Below are 21,120 nucleotides of genomic sequence, written 5' to 3' on the forward strand. Positions count from 1 at the left end.
GTGCAGTACACATGTTGTACATTTACATACAAAGTTGTGATTGAGAGAACTGATGAGATCTGACGTGATCAAGGAGTCAGGGAGCAGGAGAGCAGCCAGCGGACGAAGGCTCGCCTCTGACCATCATGAGAGAGAGTCCACAGCAGTAGACCAGACCCTTGACGATCAGCACCGAGTACAGCAGACACAAGAACCAGACCTGGTACTGAGATGGGAGGGATGCTGACGCACAGAGCGACAGAAGATAGACAGATGGAGAGACAGACAGGTCAGTCCTGCTCACTTCCATGGACTGATCTTCAGTAGGTCTACATTAGCAGTCAGCCGTCGACTGTGCCTGAAAGCATTCAGAACATTCTTCACGATGCCGCTGGATGCAACTTGCAAGCTTTCTTTACATCAAAGCCAGTGACACAGAGACAGGTGGATGTTTCCGTGGCAATGGCATAGCGGCACAATGTGAGAAGTGACGTTGTCGGAGTTCTGATTGTTCGCTGTTAACTGACAGAACGTGAGTTGAGTGCCATGTTTGCTCCGACGCAGTGAAGACGACGAGCTACAAAGCCCGGGATCTAGTGCCAGGCAGAGACACTGGGTCGAGGTCAAAGGGCAGGAGAAGGTACTTTTTTTGGCAGGGGCAGGGGGGAGGGTGTATGTAACGGATGTGCTCTTACTGTCTGTGGGCTGCTCTGTGGGCTGTGTCTCTGAAGGACAGTGGGCTGCTGGAGAAGGAGTAGCAGGAGAAACGTTAGCATACTGCTCCTCCGCTCTCTTTGACAGCATCTCCAAGTGAACTCACCAAATGAACCTTCATCCCCTTGTGGTGTCTGGACCACCACCGTGCCGCTCTGGTGCTGGACGTGGCAGTGGTAGCTATATTCCCACTTCTCTTGCTGATGGATCAACAGGATGGCAGCGGTGTGCCCCGTCTCTCTGAGCTCCAGCTGCTCTCCCTCACCAGGGGACATCTCCTCCACAGGACCAGACGTCTTCTGTCTTTTCCAGGAAAACTGGACCAGAGGAGGAAACATGGCTGAGGACAGACACAGGAGCAGGCTCCGCCCCTCCAGGTGAGCACTGGATACTGCTGGGTACAGGCTCACCACTGGCTTCACTTCTTGCTTACCTGAGGAGTCACACACACCACAGGCACACACACACACATAAAAAAACGCCACAGCACACACGCATACACACACACACACACACACACACACACACACACACTCATATGCACACATACAAAACAGCACGATGAGTTGCATGTTGAAAAAAGACAAAAACATAACATCGTAATTTGTATAAACATTTACCACTGCGGTCATCAATAATATATAGTATAACAATATGGATTATAATGTTTTACTTGGTTAAAATGAATTAGAAGTTATTTATACTTCATTTAAAACAGCTTATATGATCACATAGTATCATAACATTTAATAATTATTACATTGAAATATCACAGCATGTATTATCTGATACATGATCTATTTCATTAAGTATAAAATTCCCTTTTTGAAATTATATTCATGCTCCACTTTGATGGTAATGTGTCTAAGATTATGTGATGGCATAAAATTCATTCTTTTCAATAACATTCAATCGGGTTGCATTCAAACATTGGTACGGAAATAAATATCATAAAAACACCATGATAATGAAATAAAACTGAATTTTGTCAGTATTTACTGAATTAAAATCCATGTATGAATAAAAACGAATGACCTTTAATTAAACTTATGATCTTTTTTAAACAGGTGCTGCTTCTTCACTGAGACAACAAATGCGCTCTTTTGCTGCTCAGTTTTGGATGATTGGACTTCAGGTGTTCACTTGTAACGCTGTGTTGTTGCTCAGGTGATGTTCTGTTGTGTTTGCGTGTCTGTGATTGGATTCATTGTGACACTGAGTTTTTTACACCTGCTGCCGTGTTCATTAACCTTCCTGTCTCAGGTATCAGACACGTTTAGTAATCCAGTCGAGTCACTGGCGTCGTCCTCTTGACGCGTCATAGTGAGTCTAGGCAATGAATTCGGCAACTTTGTGACATCAGCAACTTTAGAATGTAGAAATACATAACACACACTCACACACAGACACACGGAAAAATATATTTTGATTAACTGATTGAAACGATCATAATTATATTTACTTAATATAAAACACTTACTGAAACACAAGTTAACATCTTCAAAATGTTGCTGTTATTTCTACTCATAAAAGGAATCATAAAAACAGAGACAAGCTCAAATGAACATGTATGATCTTATCTTGAAGAAAGTCAATCACGTTTAGGCATCAACTTTGAAGAGATGCCGTTGTGTCACCGAGAAACTCAAGTAAAGTAACTTTGTGACATCAGCAACTTTAGAACGTAGAAACAAAGAACAATCAGTTGTTTCAGGAAGGATTCATGTGGTGGTTTTGACTCAGACATGATGAGGAACGTCTGAACGCTTAAAGACATTTTCAATGTTTAAAATGTTTAAAGTGAAGATGAATGTTTCTTCTTACCTGTGACATAAAGTTTAGTTCCTGAGCCAAAGATCCAGGAGTACCACAGTGAATCAGACTGAGACAAAAACCTGTTTGCTAGTGAACCGAGTGTTGAAGCAGCGTCAGGAGGTTCCAGTCTCTGGTTCATCACTCACAAGTATGAGGGAACCACACGCTGATCAAACCTTTTCCCCGCACAGCCAAGAGTTTATTTATTAGCAATGTTATGTTGCTAAAAGCTGGCAGTTGTAGAGTTTGTTCTCTGTTGGAAGTCCTGAACAGAAGTATCTTGGAAGTTTCTCATGGTGGCGTCAGAGGCAAAAACAAAGCTTCAAGAGAAACGATGTCATCAGTTCACGTGGTTGTGGAGTGTTTCGTACCAAGAACAATGATAAATCACTTCACGATACAGGCTTTTCCTATTGTAACTTGTGTTTTCTTTTTATCTTCTTAAATGCGTTTTCCTTCATATATCAGTCTTTCCCAAGTGGAATAAGCTGCAGGTTACCTGGTAAAGATATTTGCCTAAATATCATGAAGAAATTCTTGACACCGTCAAAGAAAAACAAAGTGTCAGGCCCTCAACTTGGTCCATGTGATTCACTGGTTGAGACAGAGGTGAACCACTTCAGCCTGGGCTGTGGTTGAAGCTTCTCTTCCTCTTACAGACGGTGTGACATCTGTAGTTTTTGTTCAGGCTGCAGGGATCTTTTCTTACTGTGGGTTCCACTTTTCCAGCATGAGCAGTAATAGGAGGCTGAATGTGAATCTTTAACTTTCTTGATCTGCAACTGACATTCACTACCTGAACATGTAACTGAGAAATCATCTTCCTGAGGATGATTGTACCCCTTATACACTTGGTTATTCCCTTTGGTAACTCTAAGAATCATTCTGAATGTGTCTGCGTCTCTCTTCTGTAACCAGAACACATATGTGTCACACTGGTGAATCCCTCCACAAATGAAGGAGACTGGTTGACCGGCACGCTTGGTCACTGTTAAATCTTCCTGAATCAGCTCAACTGCCATGGCAACCAGTGCTGTGGAGAAACAGACCCACAGGTGAGGGTGAATGTCCGTTAAAATGGAGTTTATTGGCTTCTGATTGGCTGAAACACTCACCTGAGGTCAGACAGCTCAGAGCAGCAGCTGTGAAGAAAAGCATTTTGTGTGGTGGAGTTTCCTCTGGTGAAGCTTGGCAGAAGTGAGACCTGGACCACGTGGCCCCTAAAAGGTCCTCAAACCTCCCAGCAGCCCCTGCGGCAGCAAATAAGGATGCTGGTGCTGATTGACAGCTCGGGGGAAGCTGTTGTGTGGTTTTCTGCTGCGTCTGAGGTTGGGAGGGGGGGCACAGGCAGTTTCCATGGTGATGCATAACTGTTAACTGCAGGATATATATATATATATATATATATATATATATATATATATATATATATATATATATATATATATATATATATGTATATATATGTATGTATATATATACACATATATATACACACATATATATATATGTGTATATATATGTATGTATATATATATAAATATATATGTATGTATGTATATATGTATATAAATATATATGTATGTATGTATATATGTATGTATATATGTATGTATATGTATGTATGTATGTATGTATGTATATAAATATATATATGTGTATATATGTGTATGTATATATATATATATATATATATATATATATATATATATATATATATATATATATATATATATATATATATATATATATATATATATATATATATATACCCTCAGTCCTCTGCGGACTGAGGTTCTCTGGAGTGGGGCAGAGGATCGTGTTGCTGTTCTACCGGGCTGCACTGGAGACAATCATCAGATACGGCATTGCGGCCTGGTACGGCAACCTGACTGTGCAGTCGAGGTCACAGATTACCGTTCTGGTGTGGACTGCCATGAAGTTCATGGAGGTCAGGAACCATCCTTCCCTCCAGATGCTTGATGAGCAGTCTGTCACCAGACCGGCACAGAAAATCGTGTCTGACCCAACTCACATTTACACCACAAGCTCCAGCTCCTACCTTCCAGCAGGAGACTCAGGGTCCCCAGAACCAGGCTGAACCGCTACACAAACTCATTCCTGCCAACATCCATCAAACAGCTCAACAAACACAATAACTGACAGTGCAAGAAGCTCCATGGTGCAATATTTCATATCAGTGCACTATTCATATTATTCCTGTGTATATATCTACATTATAAATATATACCATGTATATATTGTTACACGGGCGGCCTGGTGGAGCAGTGGTCCTCCCTGTGGCCCCCCAGCAAGAAGGTTGTGGGTGGAGCAGTGGTCCTCACTGTGGCCCCCATCAAGAAGGTTGTGGGTGGAGCAGTGGTCCTCCCTGTGGCCCCCCAGCAAGAAGGTTGTGGGTGGAGCCCCGGCTGCAGCACGGGGTCTTTCTGGGTGAGTCTCCATGTTCTCCCTGTTCCTGCTGGGTTCTCTCTGGTACTCCAGCTTCCTCCACAGTCCAAAGACATCAAGAGGGACCAGGTTAATCCAGACTCTAAATTGACCGTAGGCGTGGCTGGGAGAGCCAATGGTTGTCTGTCTCTATGTGTTGGCCCTGTCATGGACTGGTGACCTGTCCAGGGGGAAGGCTGCTGGGATAGGCTCCACCCCCACCACCCTGAACAGGAGGAGAGGGAGAAGATGGAGGGATGGATGATGATGGAAGGATGAATGGAGGGAGGGAGGGATGGATGGATGGAGGGAGGGAGGGAGGGATGGATGGGTGGGTGGATGATGGATGGATGGGTGGAGGGATGGATGATGGATAGAGAGATCAACTTGGTCAAGGAGCGGCTGCTGGCCTTCTGTTGTCATAAACACAAGATCATCGGCTGCCCTCTGCCCAACCTGGAGCACTCCTCCACATCCTGCTGCCTCAGAAAACCCCCGGCCATCACAGGAGACCCCCCACACCCTGCCTACCCCCCGTTTGTTCTGTTGCCCTCTGGGAGACGCTACAGGTCACCGAGGTCCCACACCAGCAGGCTGATGAACAGCTTCTTCCCCTGGGCCACCCAAACTGCAAACACCCATGGACACAAACTCACTCACAGCTGGTCATCTGGTGAAGTTAAAGTACACAACAGAAAAGAACACAACTACACAGTTGCAAGTCCCAACAAAGTCATAGTTGCCATGACAACAGTGTTGCCACTATACAGCAGTGACACCTGGTGGATGAAAGATCAACAACAATTCTGCCCTGAATTCCCCACCTTCGTGGAAACGTGTTCCCTTCCAGTCTAGCACACTTCCACAGCTTCTTTCTTCTCACCTATTATGTTTTGTTCCTCAACACCCTAAAAATTAGGAAGTAAAAGGCGGAAAACCTCACCAGACCAAGTTCTGGCCTCACCGCTCTGGGATGAACTGCCTGAGGAGATGAGAGCAGACAAGCTCTGTTTCTCTTCACTGTAGTCACGTCAGTTTCAGTCTGATTCCACCATCTGAAAGAAAAAATGCCTAAAATATTGATGGGAATCAATCAATTCTAAGATAACAAAAGGACCAAAAGTTTAAATTGAAGCTTATATTATCATACACCTTTCCTGAATTCATTATATTCCAAACTTGAGATGAACATCTGACACTTTGTAATAACCTCTGAAATTTTCAAATGCAGCTTCAAACCTCAAAGGTACTGGTTTTATTTAGAAGATGAGGTGTCACTCCTCTCCTCTCAAGTGTCAGTATTGTTTAGGAAGCTAAGACTCCACTGCTTGACCAGCTGACACTAGAAATACCATCAGAATATCTCACATAGAAAAAGAAACACCATTTTGTGAGTTGGGTGCAGGAGGAATGCAAGAAAAGGCAGTCATGAACTGCCTGAAGTGTTTATTCTGAAGGTTTGAGCTGTTTGTGTTGGTCAGTGCGGAAGGAAGCGAAGTGCCCCGACACACTCGTCGGTCCCAGAGACAAAATGTGGCAGGACAGCCGCTGGGCGTTCAGGCGTCAGTAAAGTTGTCCTGATCAAACCCGAGCAAGAAGACACAGCTAGCACTGCTAGCTAGTAGCTAGCCAGCTGTCAGACTAGCTAACGATCAGGTTTGACGGCATCCGAAGCGCTCGGCTGCTCAATGCTGTCCCTACTCGAGTTGGGGGGACCAGGGTTCAGTCATAACACTGGAAATGGTCTTTCATCTCATCGGCCATCGTCGTGCTTTATTGACTTCCTGACACAAGAGACGTCACAGCAGTGTGTTGCATTCTGGGACATGTAGTCAGTTTTCTTTTTAATGCTTCCAAATCTAAAATATCTAACCACGGATAAAAGTGTAGACGAATCAGTCCTCTATGTTTTATGAACTGTAAATACACCATAATGGTAACAAGTCTTACAATTCGTTCTTGATGGAAATATTTACAGGCAACCGCAATCAAGGGCTACAACTCCCGTGTTTGACGTCCGTACGTAGCGACGTTGTCCAACCGTCAGTCGTTACAGAAAAAACAGCCGCTTCCGTGTTGTTCTTGTGTTCGTTGGTTAGCAGCGTCCAACAGCCTCGCAGCGGACTGACTATCATGATATTGTGAAGCTGACGGACACTTTCAGCTTTTCTCCTCCGACATGTCGTTGCTGCAGAGCTCCAAGAAGAAGGACAAACGGATTTTGTCCGGTACCTGTCCGGACCCGAAATGTCAGGCGAGGCTCTTCTTCCCTGCTTACGGTTCCATTAGCATCGAGTGCACCGAGTGCGGTCAGCGCCACGAACAGAAAAACCTGTTAAATGTTGAAGAAGTGACGGATCCAGATGTGGTGCTGCACAATCTGCTCAGAAACGCCCTGCTCGGTGTCACCGGGGCCCCGAAGAAGGGGACTGAACTAGTGAAGGTGATGGGGCTGTCCAACTACCACTGCAAGCTGCTGTCTCCGCTCCTCACCCGGTATGGCATGGATAAACAGACTGGCAAAGCCCAGCTGCTGAGGGACATGAACCAGGGTGAGATATTTGACTGCTCGCTCCTGGGGGACCGGGCTTTCCTTATCGAGCCAGATCACGTCTCCACTATGGGTTACGGCAAGGACAGGTCCGGCAGTCTCATCTACCTCCATGACACTCTGGATGAGGTCAAGAAAGCCAATGGCAATAGAGAGTGTCTCATTCCTGTCCATGTTGACGGAGACGGGCACTGCTTGGTCCATGCTGTGTCCAGAGCACTGGTGGGCCGAGAGCTGTTCTGGCATGCCCTGAGAGAGAACCTGAAACAGAACTTCAAGCAGAACCTGGACCGTTATAAGGCTCTCTTTCAGGATTTCATTGATGCTGCTGAGTGGGAGGACATCATCAACGAGTGTGACCCTCTCTTCATTCCACCTGAGGGCGTGCCACTTGGACTGCGCAACATCCACATATTTGGGCTGGCCAATGTCCTCCATCGGCCCATCATCCTGTTGGACTCCCTGAGTGGGATGAGGAGCTCTGGGGATTACTCCGCCACCTTCCTGCCTGGCCTGGTTGCAGAGGAGCAGTGCAGGGCAAAAGATGGGAAGCTCAACAAACCCATCTGCATCGCCTGGAGCAGCTCCGGCCGCAACCATTACATCCCCCTGGTGGGGATCAAGAACACTCTGTTGCCAAAGCTGCCAGCCCGTCTGCTGCCAAAGGCCTGGGGTGTCCCTCAGGAGCTCATCAGGAAGTACATCAAGTTGGAGCTGGATGGCAGCTGCGTGATTGGAGGTGACCGCAGCTTGCAGGACAAGTATCTGATGCGGCTGGTCAATGCCATGGAGGTGGTGTTCATGGAAAAACACAGCATCCACCCGTCACTGGTGGCTGATGTGCACCAGTATGTATACAGAAGGACCGGCGTGATTGGCATCCAGCCTGAGGAGGTCACAGAGGCGGCGAAGAAGTCAGTGATGGAGAACCGGTTGCACCGCTGCCTGATCTGCAGCGCCCTCTCTGAGCTCCACGTTCCAGCAGAGTGGCTGGTCCCTGGCGGGAAGCTGTACAACTTAGCCAAGTCCACACACGGCCAGCTGCGGCCGGACAAGAACTACAGCTTCCCACTCAACAACATCGTCTGCTCCTATGACCCACAGAGAGACGTGCTGCTTCCAGATTATAAACTGAGCTCCCTCAACACCTGCAACTGGTGTCACGGCACGTCGGTCCGCCACATCCGGGGTGATGGGTCGGTGGTTTACCTTGACGGTGACAGAACCAACACACGTTCACAGGGGGGGAAGTGTGGGTGTGGCTTTAAACATTTCTGGGAGGGGAAGGAGTATGACAACCTCCCAGAAGCGTTCCCCATCACACTGGAATGGGGGGGACGGGTGGTGAGGGAGACGGTGCACTGGTTCCAGTACGAGGCTGATCCGGGTTTGAACAGCAATGTTTATGACGTGGCGATGAAGCTGGTGACCAAGCACTTCCCAGGTGAATTTGGCAGTGAGATCTTGGTGCAGAAAGTTGTCAACACCATCCTACATCACACTGCAAAGAAGAACCCGAACGAGTACAACCCTGTGTCCATTGACGGTGCCCATGTCCAGCATCTCGCTGACTCAACTGAAAGTCAGCTGACAGCAGACCCACAGCCGCCCACAAAGATCATCCTAACTGGTCAGAAAGCAAAGACTCTGCACAAAGAGGAGCTGACCATGAGCCGCGCCGAGCGCAGCCTTCAGCAGAGCATCAGTGAGCAGGCCTTTGCCACACAGAAGCGACGGACCGACCGGCTGAAGCATGAGCAGAAAGGACATGGCCGGCCATCCTCTCCTGGCGGCTCTCCTGATACATCCTCCTCCTCAGCTCCGGCCACACCCACCAAATCCTCCACCTCACCTTCCTTGTCCTGTAAGGAGAAGAAGATCCGTGTGACCACCAGTGATGGCAGGCAGGCCATGCTGACCTTGCAGGCCCACACCACCTTCTCTGAGCTGCAGAAAAGCATTGCCAACCAGTTTGGTGTGCCCCCAGTGCGGCAGTTCATTCGATATGGCTTCCCCCCCAAAGAACTGGCCCCTCCGAAGGATGGTGAGGAGAACGAGCCTGTGGCGCTGCAGCACGGGGACAGGGTGACAGTGGAGATACTGAAGGGCCCCGAGGACAAGAGCCCGGCAGCGTCCATCCCCAGGGCCTCCAGCTCGCATTCTGACCTGCACTTCGTGAAGAGCACGGACACCATGACGTCTGGGAGGTTGAGCAGCCGTGAACTTCAGGACAGCATTGACCTTGAGATGTCCTCCCTCTGTCTCCTAGCAACACTAATGGGTAAGAACGCACTAGGTTGTGACGTGTTTTTATCAGCTGGACTATTGACTCTGTTCATCATTGATTTTTGAGTCAGCAGAATCGAATTGTAACCTAGTCTGGTGTGAAACACACTCACTGGCCACCAGTATGATGTCATCGGTTTGGACAGCAGCGCTGCCATAACAGATGAAGAGGTTCAGTTCTGCCCGATGTGAGACTTATGAGGCGTCTCCACTGCGACGCCACTGTGTTTGTTTAGTAGCGCTGTGAAATTTTCACATCCCACGACTGATACTGTCCTATAAAACTGTCACTAAATAATTACTCAGTGTTTCAATGGGCAAAAACTATTAAAAAACATGCAGAAGGAAATTATTAGTCTATCAAGAAATAGTTCCAAAATAACCTAAGAAGTCAGTATGAAGTTTCTTGCCTATTTTTATTGTTTAAAAGAGTTTTACATCAAATATATATTCTTCCATTGAAAGTGTAATATTTAAGAAAAACAGTTCTTATTCTCAGGCAAATCTTTGGAGTCTTATGGATAAGAATCTAAAATCTATTTTACTAAATTTCTCTTTGATTTATTATTTTGCTCTCAAATCAATCTTTTGAATGTGCGTAGTCCTGCAATCAGAACTTGGTAACACACAGATAACAGTGATCATGTGACCTCCTTGGCAGGGGTAGGAACTCTAAATAAGAACATCATTTGAATAAGAAGTCTCAGTGTACCTTCCATCGCTCAAATATTCTTCGGTCGTGTGCATTTGTTGGCAAATCAAACAAGGAACACACACACAAGATGATGTTAGTGTTGAACTGATTATGAAAAAATAGACTATAAAAACATGATGTTTGAAATAAGAACGGACACACAAGATAATGCAAACTTAGAAACACCAAAGGATGAGTTTAGCTCAGAACAATAACCAACACCTTAGAACTTAGAACAATATACATGATAATATAACCTTGAAACCTAGCGCCAACAAAAAAAATGATGTCAGATTTGAACTCAAAACCCCCACTCAATGCTAGTTTGTTTCAGCTTCCATCTTGGCTCTACGTGTTTATCCATAGGTTGAATGTTACACAGACGGAGGATTGATTTTTGCAGTGCCAGATATACCCGGAGGAATTATATTTATCATAATGTAGTTCTGTATTATGTGTAACAACAACCCCCAAAGCCCCCATTTTTGACATTTCACTGCAATAAAAGTTCTGTACATACAAAATTTTAGAATTCTATATGTCATGTCACAAATGTTCACAGCAACTGCCCTTGATTGGTTGAAACCCAGCTGCTGCAGTGGAACAGTATTAGTGGCTGATTTGGTGGCAGGTAACATGATGCTTGTGTCCATCTTCACCAGCCAGGCCCCGTGAAGTGTCTCGTCTACATTGGTGTTTAGTTTATTGAATTTATTTTTCAGGTTCATGTACAAGCAATATAACGTTGGTCTCACAGAGAATAGATGTTTTGTGCCTTATAATCAACATTTCCTAATTTCTGTCTTCAGTAGTACAATAATATACAATTGTATATCTGATCGCATTGCGCGTTGTCGTCGTCGTCCTCCTCCTCCTCTTATCTGGTTGGTCCGGGTCGGGGGGGCAGCAGCCCCAAGAAGGAAGCCCAGACTGTCCTCTCCCAGCCACGTCCCCCAGCTCTTCAGGGGAATCCTGAGGCGTTCCCAGGCCAGCCCAGAGATATAATCCCTCCAGCGTGTCCTGGGTCGGCCCCGAGGCCTCCTCCCAGTCGGACATGCCTGGAACACCTCCTGAGGGAGGCGTCCTCACCAGATGCCTGAACCACCTCCACTGACTCCTCTACCTGGAGGAGCAGCAGCTCTACTCTGAGTCCCTCCTGAAGGACTGAGCTTCTCACTCTGTCTCTAAGGGAGAGCCCAGCCTCCCTGAGGAGGAAACTCATTTCGGCCACTAGTGTTGCGCGTTGTGCCTGCTAAGCCCACCCACCAGTCGTGTGTACTGTGGTACATACATGTGTTCTGCTTTGCTGCTTGATGTATTCTAAAGGAAATCTAGAAGTGGAGCACAATGTCTGTGCAGGTCATTGGCCAAGACTGGTTGGAAATAATTGCTTTGATTGGCTGGTTAATGCATGTGGATGATGTCAGAGTTGACCTGTGCATCGCAACAGGAGGGTTCGCTTTGTAGGTGAGTTTGAATTCTACATTTCTATATTTTCATTTGGCAGACGCTTTTGTCCAAAGTGAAGTAAAACACAAGCAAGAATGCATGAGGCTTGGCCTGGTCTATGTCATAGTTTGAGTGGTCTGTGAGTCCGACCCTGCTGGCTTGTATGACCTGCCAGCACAATGAGTACAATCGTTCCCGTTGACAAAAAAAATTAGACAAACAAACTGGGCTGAGCAGCTGATTGAGTCCTAGTAGGGTCATGAGTGTGTTTGTGTGTGCGTGTGTGTGCGCACGCTGACTCAGGCATCTCGTTCTCTCCCTGTGTCATATGCCAGCAGGGTCAAGGGTCACGGTGGTGTTCAGATAAACAGGTCGAGCTGCCGCCAGGCAGCGTGACAGTCGATGTTTAGGAAGCTCTCATGTGAACCCTGAGCTCCTGACGCTGCACTTCCTGTTAGCGCCACTCAGTTTGTAAACCAAACATTTGTAGGGAGGGAGGTCTCTGCTATGACACTTGAGTCTTCCTCACTTGCTCCTTGATTCACAAAATAATTGATTATTGACACTGATACTGTTGGAGAGGTTGAAAGGTTTTCAGTTCAGTAATGCTGGCCGATTGGTTCCTTATCCACAGGAACTGGTTCAGTGTCCAGTTTGAGTGGTCGTAGTTACTGTCAAAGAGCGAATCTTTATGGGTCTCAAAGCCCAGATGTCATTAAGGGTTTTTTAGGGTCCTAAACTGATGTGTGTGTGTGTGTGTGTGTGTGTGTGAGTGTCTCTCTCTGTGTCTCTCACTGTCTATCCATCTATCTATCCATCTATCATCTATCTATCTATCTATCTATCTATCTATCTATCTATCTATCTATCGATCTATCATCCATCCATCTATCCGTCAATCTATCTATCTATCATCTATCTATCATCTATCTATCCATCTATCTATCTATCTATCCATCTATCTATCATCTATATATCTATCTATCTATCTATCGATCTATCATCCATCCATCTATCTATCAATCTATCTAGCTATCATCTATCTATCCATCTATCTATCCATCTATCTATCTATCCATCTATCATCTATCTATCTATCCATCTATCTATCTATCTATCTATCTATCTATCTATCTATCTATCTATCATCCATCCATCTATCATCTATCTATCCATCATCTATCCATCTATCTGTCCATCTATCTATCTATCATCTATCTATCATCCATCATCTATCTATCTATCTATCTATCTATCTATCTATCTATCTATCTATCTATCTATCTATCTATCATCTATCTATCCATCATCTATCCATCTATCATCTATCAATCTATCTATCATCCATCTATCTATCTTATCATCTGTCATCCATCTATCTATCTATCCATCTATCTATCATCTATCTATCTATCATCCATGTATCCATCCATCTATATATCATCTATCTATCTATCTATCCATCCATCTATCTATCATCTATCTATCTATCATCTATCATCTATCTATCTATCTATCTATCTATCTATCTATCTATCTATCGATCTATCATCCATCCATCTATCCGTCAATCTATCTATCTATCATCTATCTATCATCTATCTATCCATCTATCTATCTATCTATCCATCTATCTATCATCTATATATCTATCTATCTATCTATCGATCTATCATCCATCCATCTATCTATCAATCTATCTAGCTATCATCTATCTATCCATCTATCTATCCATCTATCTATCTATCCATCTATCATCTATCTATCTATCCATCTATCTATCTATCTATCTATCTATCATCTATCTATCATCCATCTATCTATCATCTATCTATCATCTATCTATCTTTCATCCATCTATCTATCATCTATCAATCTATCTATCATCGATCTATCTATCCATCTATCTATCTATTATCTGTCATCCATCTATCTATCTATCATCTATCTATCTATCATCCATCTTTCTATCATCTATCATCTATCTATCTATTCATCTATCTATCTATCATCTATCTATCTATCCATCTATCTATCTATCATCTATCTATCTATCATCTATCTATCTATCATCATCTATCTATCTATCTATCTATCATCTATCTATTAATCATCTATCTATCTATCTATCTATCATCTATCTAGCTATCATCCATCTATCTATCCATCTATCTATCTATCATCTATCTATCATCTATCCATATATCATCCATCTATCTATCCATCCATCTATCTGTCATCCGTCTATCTATCATCTATCAATCTATCTATCATCTATCTATCTATCATCCATCTTTCTATCATCGATCTATCATCGATCTATCCATCTATCTATTCATCTATCTATCTATCATCTATCTATCTATCATCTATCTATCTATCCATCTATCTATCTATCATCTATCTATCATCTATCTATCTATCATCCATCTATCTATCTATCATCTATCTATCTATCTATCTATCTATCATCTATCTATTAATCATCTATCTATCTATCTATCATCTATCTAGCTATCATCCATCTATCTATCCATCTATCTATCTATCATCTATCTATCATCTATCCATATATCATCCATCTATCTATCCATCCATCTATCTGTCATCCGTCTATCTATCATCTATCAATCTATCTATCATCTATCTATCTATCATCCATCATCTATCTATCTATCTATCTATCTATCTATCTATCTATCTATCTATCTATCTATCTATCTATCTATCTATCTATCTATCTATCTATCTATCTATCTATCTATCTATCATCTATCTATCCATCATCTATCCATCTATCATCTATCAATCTATCTATCATCCATCTATCTATCTTATCATCTGTCATCCATCTATCTATCTATCCATCTATCTATCATCTATCTATCTATCATCCATGTATCCATCCATCTATATATCATCTATCTATCTATCTATCCATCCATCTATCTATCATCTATCATCTATCTATCTATCTATCTATCTATCTATCTATCTATCGATCTATCATCCATCCATCTATCCGTCAATCTATCTATCTATCATCTATCTATCATCTATCTATCCATCTATCTATCTATCTATCCATCTATCTATCATCTATATATCTATCTATCTATCTATCGATCTATCATCCATCCATCTATCTATCAATCTATCTAGCTATCATCTATCTATCCATCTATCTATCCATCTATCTATCATCCATCTATCATCTATCTATCTATCCATCTATCTATCTATCTATCTATCTATCTATCTATCTATCTATCTATCTATCTATCTATCTATCTATCTATCATCCATCCATCTATCATCTATCTATCCATCATCTATCCATCTATCTGTCCATCTATCTATCTATCATCTATCTATCATCCATCATCTATCTATCTATCTATCTATCTATCTATCTATCTATCTATCTATCTATCATCTATCTATCCATCATCTATCCATCTATCATCTATCATCTATCTATCATCTATCCATATATCATCCATCTATCTATCCATCCATCTATCTGTCATCCGTCTATCTATCATCTATCAATCTATCTATCATCTATCTATCTATCATCCATCTTTCTATCATCTATCTATCATCGATCTATCATCTATCTATCCATCTATCTATCTATTCATCTATCTATCTATCATCTATCTATCTATCCATCTATCTATCTATCATCTATCTATCATCTATCTATCTATCATCCATCTATCTATCTATCATCTATCTATCTATCTATCTATCTATCTATCATCTATCTATTAATCATCTATCTATCTATCTATCATCTATCTAGCTATCATCCATCTATCTATCCATCTATCTATCTATCATCTATCTATCATCTATCCATATATCATCCATCTATCTATCCATCCATCTATCTGTCATCCGTCTATCTATCATCTATCAATCTATCTATCATCTATCTATCTATCATCCATCATCTATCTATCTATCTATCTATCTATCTATCTATCTATCTATCTATCTATCTATCTATCTATCTATCTATCTATCTATCTATCTATCTATCTATCTATCTATCTATCTATCTATCTATCATCTATCTATCTATCATCTATCTATCCATCATCTATCCATCTATCATCTATCAATCTATCTATCATCCATCTATCTATCTTATCATCTGTCATCCATCTATCTATCTATCCATCTATCTATCATCTATCTATCTATCATCCATGTATCCATCCATCTATATATCATCTATCTATCTATCTATCCATCCATCTATCTATCATCTATCTATCTATCATCTATCATCTATCTATCTATCTATCTATCTATCTATCTATCTATCGATCTATCATCCATCCATCTATCCGTCAATCTATCTATCTATCATCTATCTATCATCTATCTATCCATCTATCTATCTATCTATCCATCTATCTATCATCTATATATCTATCTATCTATCTATCGATCTATCATCCATCCATCTATCTATCAATCTATCTAGCTATCATCTATCTATCCATCTATCTATCCATCTATCTATCATCCATCTATCATCTATCTATCTATCCATCTATCTATCTATCTATCTATCTATCTATCTATCTATCTATCTATCTATCTATCTATCTATCTATCATCCATCCATCTATCATCTATCTATCCATCATCTATCCATCTATCTGTCCATCTATCTATCTATCATCTATCTATCATCCATCATCTATCTATCTATCTATCTATCTATCTATCTATCTATCTATCTATCTATCTATCTATCTATCTATCATCTATCTATCCATCATCTATCCATCTATCATCTATCAATCTATCTATCATCCATCTATCTATCTTATCATCTGTCATCCATCTATCTATCATCATCTATCTATCTATCCATCTATCTATCATCTATCTATCTATCATCCATGTATCCATCCATCTATATATCATCTATCTATCTATCTATCCATCCATCTATCTATCATCTATCTATCTATCATCTATCTATCTATCTATCCATCTATTTAGCTATCATCCGTCATCTATCTATCTATCTATCTATCTATCAATCTATCTATCTATCTATCTATCTATCTATCTATCATCTATCTATCTATCTATCATCCATCTATCTATCTATCTATCTATCATCCATCTATCTATCATCTATCTATCATCCATCTATCTATCATCTATCTATCATCTATCTATCTTTCATCCATCTATCTATCATCTATCAATCTATCTATCATCGATCTATCTATCCATCTATCTATCTATTATCTGTCATCCATCTATCTATCTATCATCTATCTATCTATCATCCATCTTTCTATCATCTATCATCTATCTATCTATTCATCTATCTATCTATCATCTATCTATCTATCCATCTATCTATCTATCATCTATCTATCTATCTATCCATCTATTTAGCTATCATCCGTCATCTATCTATCTATCTATCTATCTATCTATCTATCTATCTATCTATCTATCTATCTATCTATCTATCTATCTATCTATCTATCTATCTATCTATCTATCATCTATCTATCTATCTATCATCCATCTATCTATCTATCTATCTATCATCCATCTATCTATCATCTATCTATCATCCATCTATCTATCATCTATCTATCATCTATCTATCTTTCATCCATCTATCTATCATCTATCAATCTATCTATCATCGATCTATCTATCCATCTATCTATCTATTATCTGTCATCCATCTATCTATCTATCATCTATCTATCTATCATCCATCTTTCTATCATCTATCATCTATCTATCTATTCATCTATCTATCTATCATCTATCTATCTATCCATCTATCTATCTATCATCCATCTATCTATCATCATCTATCTATCTATCCATCTATCTATCATCTATCTATCCATCATCTATCCATCTATCATCTATCAATCTATCTATCATCCATCTATCTATCTTATCATCTGTCATCCATCTATCTATCTATCCATCTATCTATCATCTATCTATCTATCATCCATGTATCCATCCATCTATATATCATCTATCTATCTATCTATCCATCCATCTATCTATCATCTATCTATCTATCATCTATCTATCTATCTATCTATCTATCTATCTATCGATCTATCATCCATCCATCTATCCGTCAATCTATCTATCTATCATCTATCTATCATCTATCTATCCATCTATCTATCTATCTATCCATCTATCTATCATCTATATATCTATCTATCTATCTATCGATCTATCGATCTATCTATCTATCTATCTATCTATCTATCTATCTATCTATCTATCTATCTATCTATCTATCTATCTATCTATCTATCTATCTATCTATCTATCTATCTATCATCCATCCATCTATCATCTATCCATCTATCATCTATCCATCTATCTGTCCATCTATCTATCTATCATCTATCTATCTATCATCTATCCATCTATCATCTATCCATCTATCATCTATCCATCTATCTATCATCCATCTATCTATCTTATCATCTGTCATCCATCTATCTATCATCATCTATCTATCTATCCATCTATCTATCATCTATCTATCTATCTATCCATCCATCTATCTATCATCTATCCATCTATCATCTATCCATCTATCATCTATCCATCTATCATCTATCCATCTATCTATCATCCATCTATCTATCTTATCATCTGTCATCCATCTATCTATCATCATCTATCTATCTATCCATCTATCTATCATCTATCTATCTATCTATCCATCCATCTATCTATCATCTATCTATCTATCATCTATCTATCTATCTATCATCTATCTATCTATCATCTATCTATCTATCTATCAGCTATCATCCGTCATCTATCTATCTATCTATCTATCTATCTATCTATCTATCATCCATCTATCTATCATCTATCTATCATCCATCTATCTATCATCTATCTATCTTTCATCCATCTATCTATCATCTATCAATCTATCTATCATCGATCTATCTATCCATCTATCTATCTATTATCTGTCATCCATCTATCATCTATCTATCTATCATCCATCTTTCTATCATCTATCATCTATCTATCCATTCATCTATCTATCTATCATCTATCTATCTATCCATCTATCTATCTATCATCTATCTATCTATCTATCCATCTATTTAGCTATCATCCGTCATCTATCTATCTATCTATCTATCTATCTATCTATCTATCTATCTATCTATCATCCATCTATCTATCTATCTATCTATCATCCATCTATCTATCATCTATCTATCATCCATCTATCTATCATCTATCTATCATCTATCTATCTTTCATCCATCTATCTATCATCTATCAATCTATCTATCATCGATCTATCTATCCATCTATCTATCTATTATCTGTCATCCATCTATCTATCTATCATCTATCTATCTATCATCCATCTTTCTATCATCTATCATCTATCTATCTATTCATCTATCTATCTATCATCTATCTATCTATCCATCTATCTATCTATCATCCATCTATCTATCATCATCTATCTATCTATCCATCTATCTATCATCTATCTATCTATCATCCATGTATCCATCCATCTATATATCATCTATCTATCTATCTATCCATCCATCTATCTATCATCTATCTATCTATCATCTATCTATCTATCTATCCATCTATTTAGCTATCATCCGTCATCTATCTATCTATCTATCTATCTATCTATCTATCTATCTATCTATCTATCTATCTATCTATCTATCTATCATCTATCTATCTATCTATCATCCATCTATCTATCTATCTATCATCCATCTATCTATCATCTATCTATCATCCATCTATCTATCATCTATCTATCATCTATCTATCTTTCATCCATCTATCTATCATCTATCAATCTATCTATCATCGATCTTTCTATCCATCTATCTATCTATTATCTGTCATCCATCTATCTATCTATCATCTATCTATCTATCATCCATCTTTCTATCATCTATCATCTATCTATCTATTCATCTATCTATCTATCATCTATCTATCTATCCATCTATCTATCTATCATCTATCTATCTATCATCTATCCATCTATCATCATCTATCTATTAATCATCTATCTATCTATCTATCTATCATCTATCTAGCTATCATCCATCTATCTATCCATCTATCTATCTATCATCTATCTATCATCTATCCATATATCATCCATCTATCTATCCATCCATCTATCTGTCATCCGTCTATCTATCATCTATCAATCTATCTATCATCTATCTATCTATCATCCATCTTTCTATCATCTATCTATCATCGATCTATCATCTATCTATCCATCTATCTATCTATTCATCTATCTATCTATCATCTATCTATCTATCCATCTATCTATCTATCATCTATCTATCATCTATCTATCTATCATCCATCTATCTATCTATCATCATTTATCTATCTATCTATCTATCTATCATCTATCTATTAATCATCTATCTATCTATCTATCATCTATCTAGCTATCATCCATCTATCTATCCATCTATCTATCTATCATCTATCTATCATCTATCCATATATCATCCATCTATCTATCCATCCATCTATCTGTCATCCGTCTATCTATCATCTATCAATCTATCTATCATCTATCTATCTATCATCCATCTTTCTATCATCTATCATCGATCTATCATCTATCTATCCATCTATCTATCTATCATCTATCTATCTATCATCTATCTATCATCTATCTATCTATCTTTCATCATCTATCTATCTATCTATCATCTATCTCTACATCATCTATCTAGCTATCATCCATCTATCTATCTATCATCTATCTATCTATCATCCATCTATCTATCCATCTATCTATCTGTCTATCTATCTGTCCTCTATCTATCCATCTATCTATCATCCATCCATCTATCCATCTATCTATCATCTATCTATCATCCATCTATCTATCTTTCATCATCTATCTGTCTATCTATCATCTATCTATTTATCATCTATCTATACATCATCTATCTAGCTATCATCCATCTATCTATCCATCTATCTATCTATCATCTATCTATCATCTATCTATCTATCATCCATCTATCTATCATCTATCTATCTGTCATCCGTCTATCTATCATCTATCAATCTATCTATCATCATCTATCTATCCATCTATCTATCTATCATC

General features: G+C 40.0%; 2 protein-coding genes across 3 annotated transcripts in view; one reads left to right on the forward strand and one right to left on the reverse strand.

Annotated features, from left to right (window-relative positions):
* On the reverse strand, positions 1-6,731 carry LOC147262215 (uncharacterized). Its single transcript, XM_086205100.1, has 8 exons — positions 5,900-6,731; positions 4,760-5,182; positions 3,624-3,831; positions 3,226-3,541; positions 2,518-2,558; positions 800-1,126; positions 414-722; positions 1-297 (listed from the first exon to the last, which is right to left on the reverse strand). Exons 2-8 carry the CDS (start codon positions 4,760-4,762, stop codon positions 77-79), a joined length of 1,425 nt encoding a protein of 474 aa, XP_086061226.1. The 5' UTR covers positions 4,763-5,182; positions 5,900-6,731; the 3' UTR covers positions 1-76.
* A 277-nt stretch (positions 6,732-7,008) lies between these two features.
* vcpip1 (valosin containing protein (p97)/p47 complex interacting protein 1) overlaps positions 7,009-21,120 on the forward strand; it is a 28,714-nt gene continuing 14,602 nt past the window's right edge. For both annotated transcript variants that reach the window (XR_015115988.1, XM_086204769.1), the window contains exon 1: positions 7,009-9,788. Coding sequence is in view for 1 of the 2 variants with exons in the window: in XM_086204769.1 (XP_086060895.1) it covers positions 7,136-9,788 (2,653 nt within the window). In the remaining variant the exon portion in view is untranslated. The remainder of the gene's footprint in view (positions 9,789-21,120) is intronic.

Source organism: Aulostomus chinensis, chromosome 5 (assembly GCF_037954235.1).
Source record: "Aulostomus chinensis isolate RoL2024-O1b breed Wild chromosome 5, RoL_Achi_v1.0, whole genome shotgun sequence".
Lineage (NCBI taxonomy): Eukaryota > Metazoa > Chordata > Actinopteri > Syngnathiformes > Aulostomidae > Aulostomus > Aulostomus chinensis.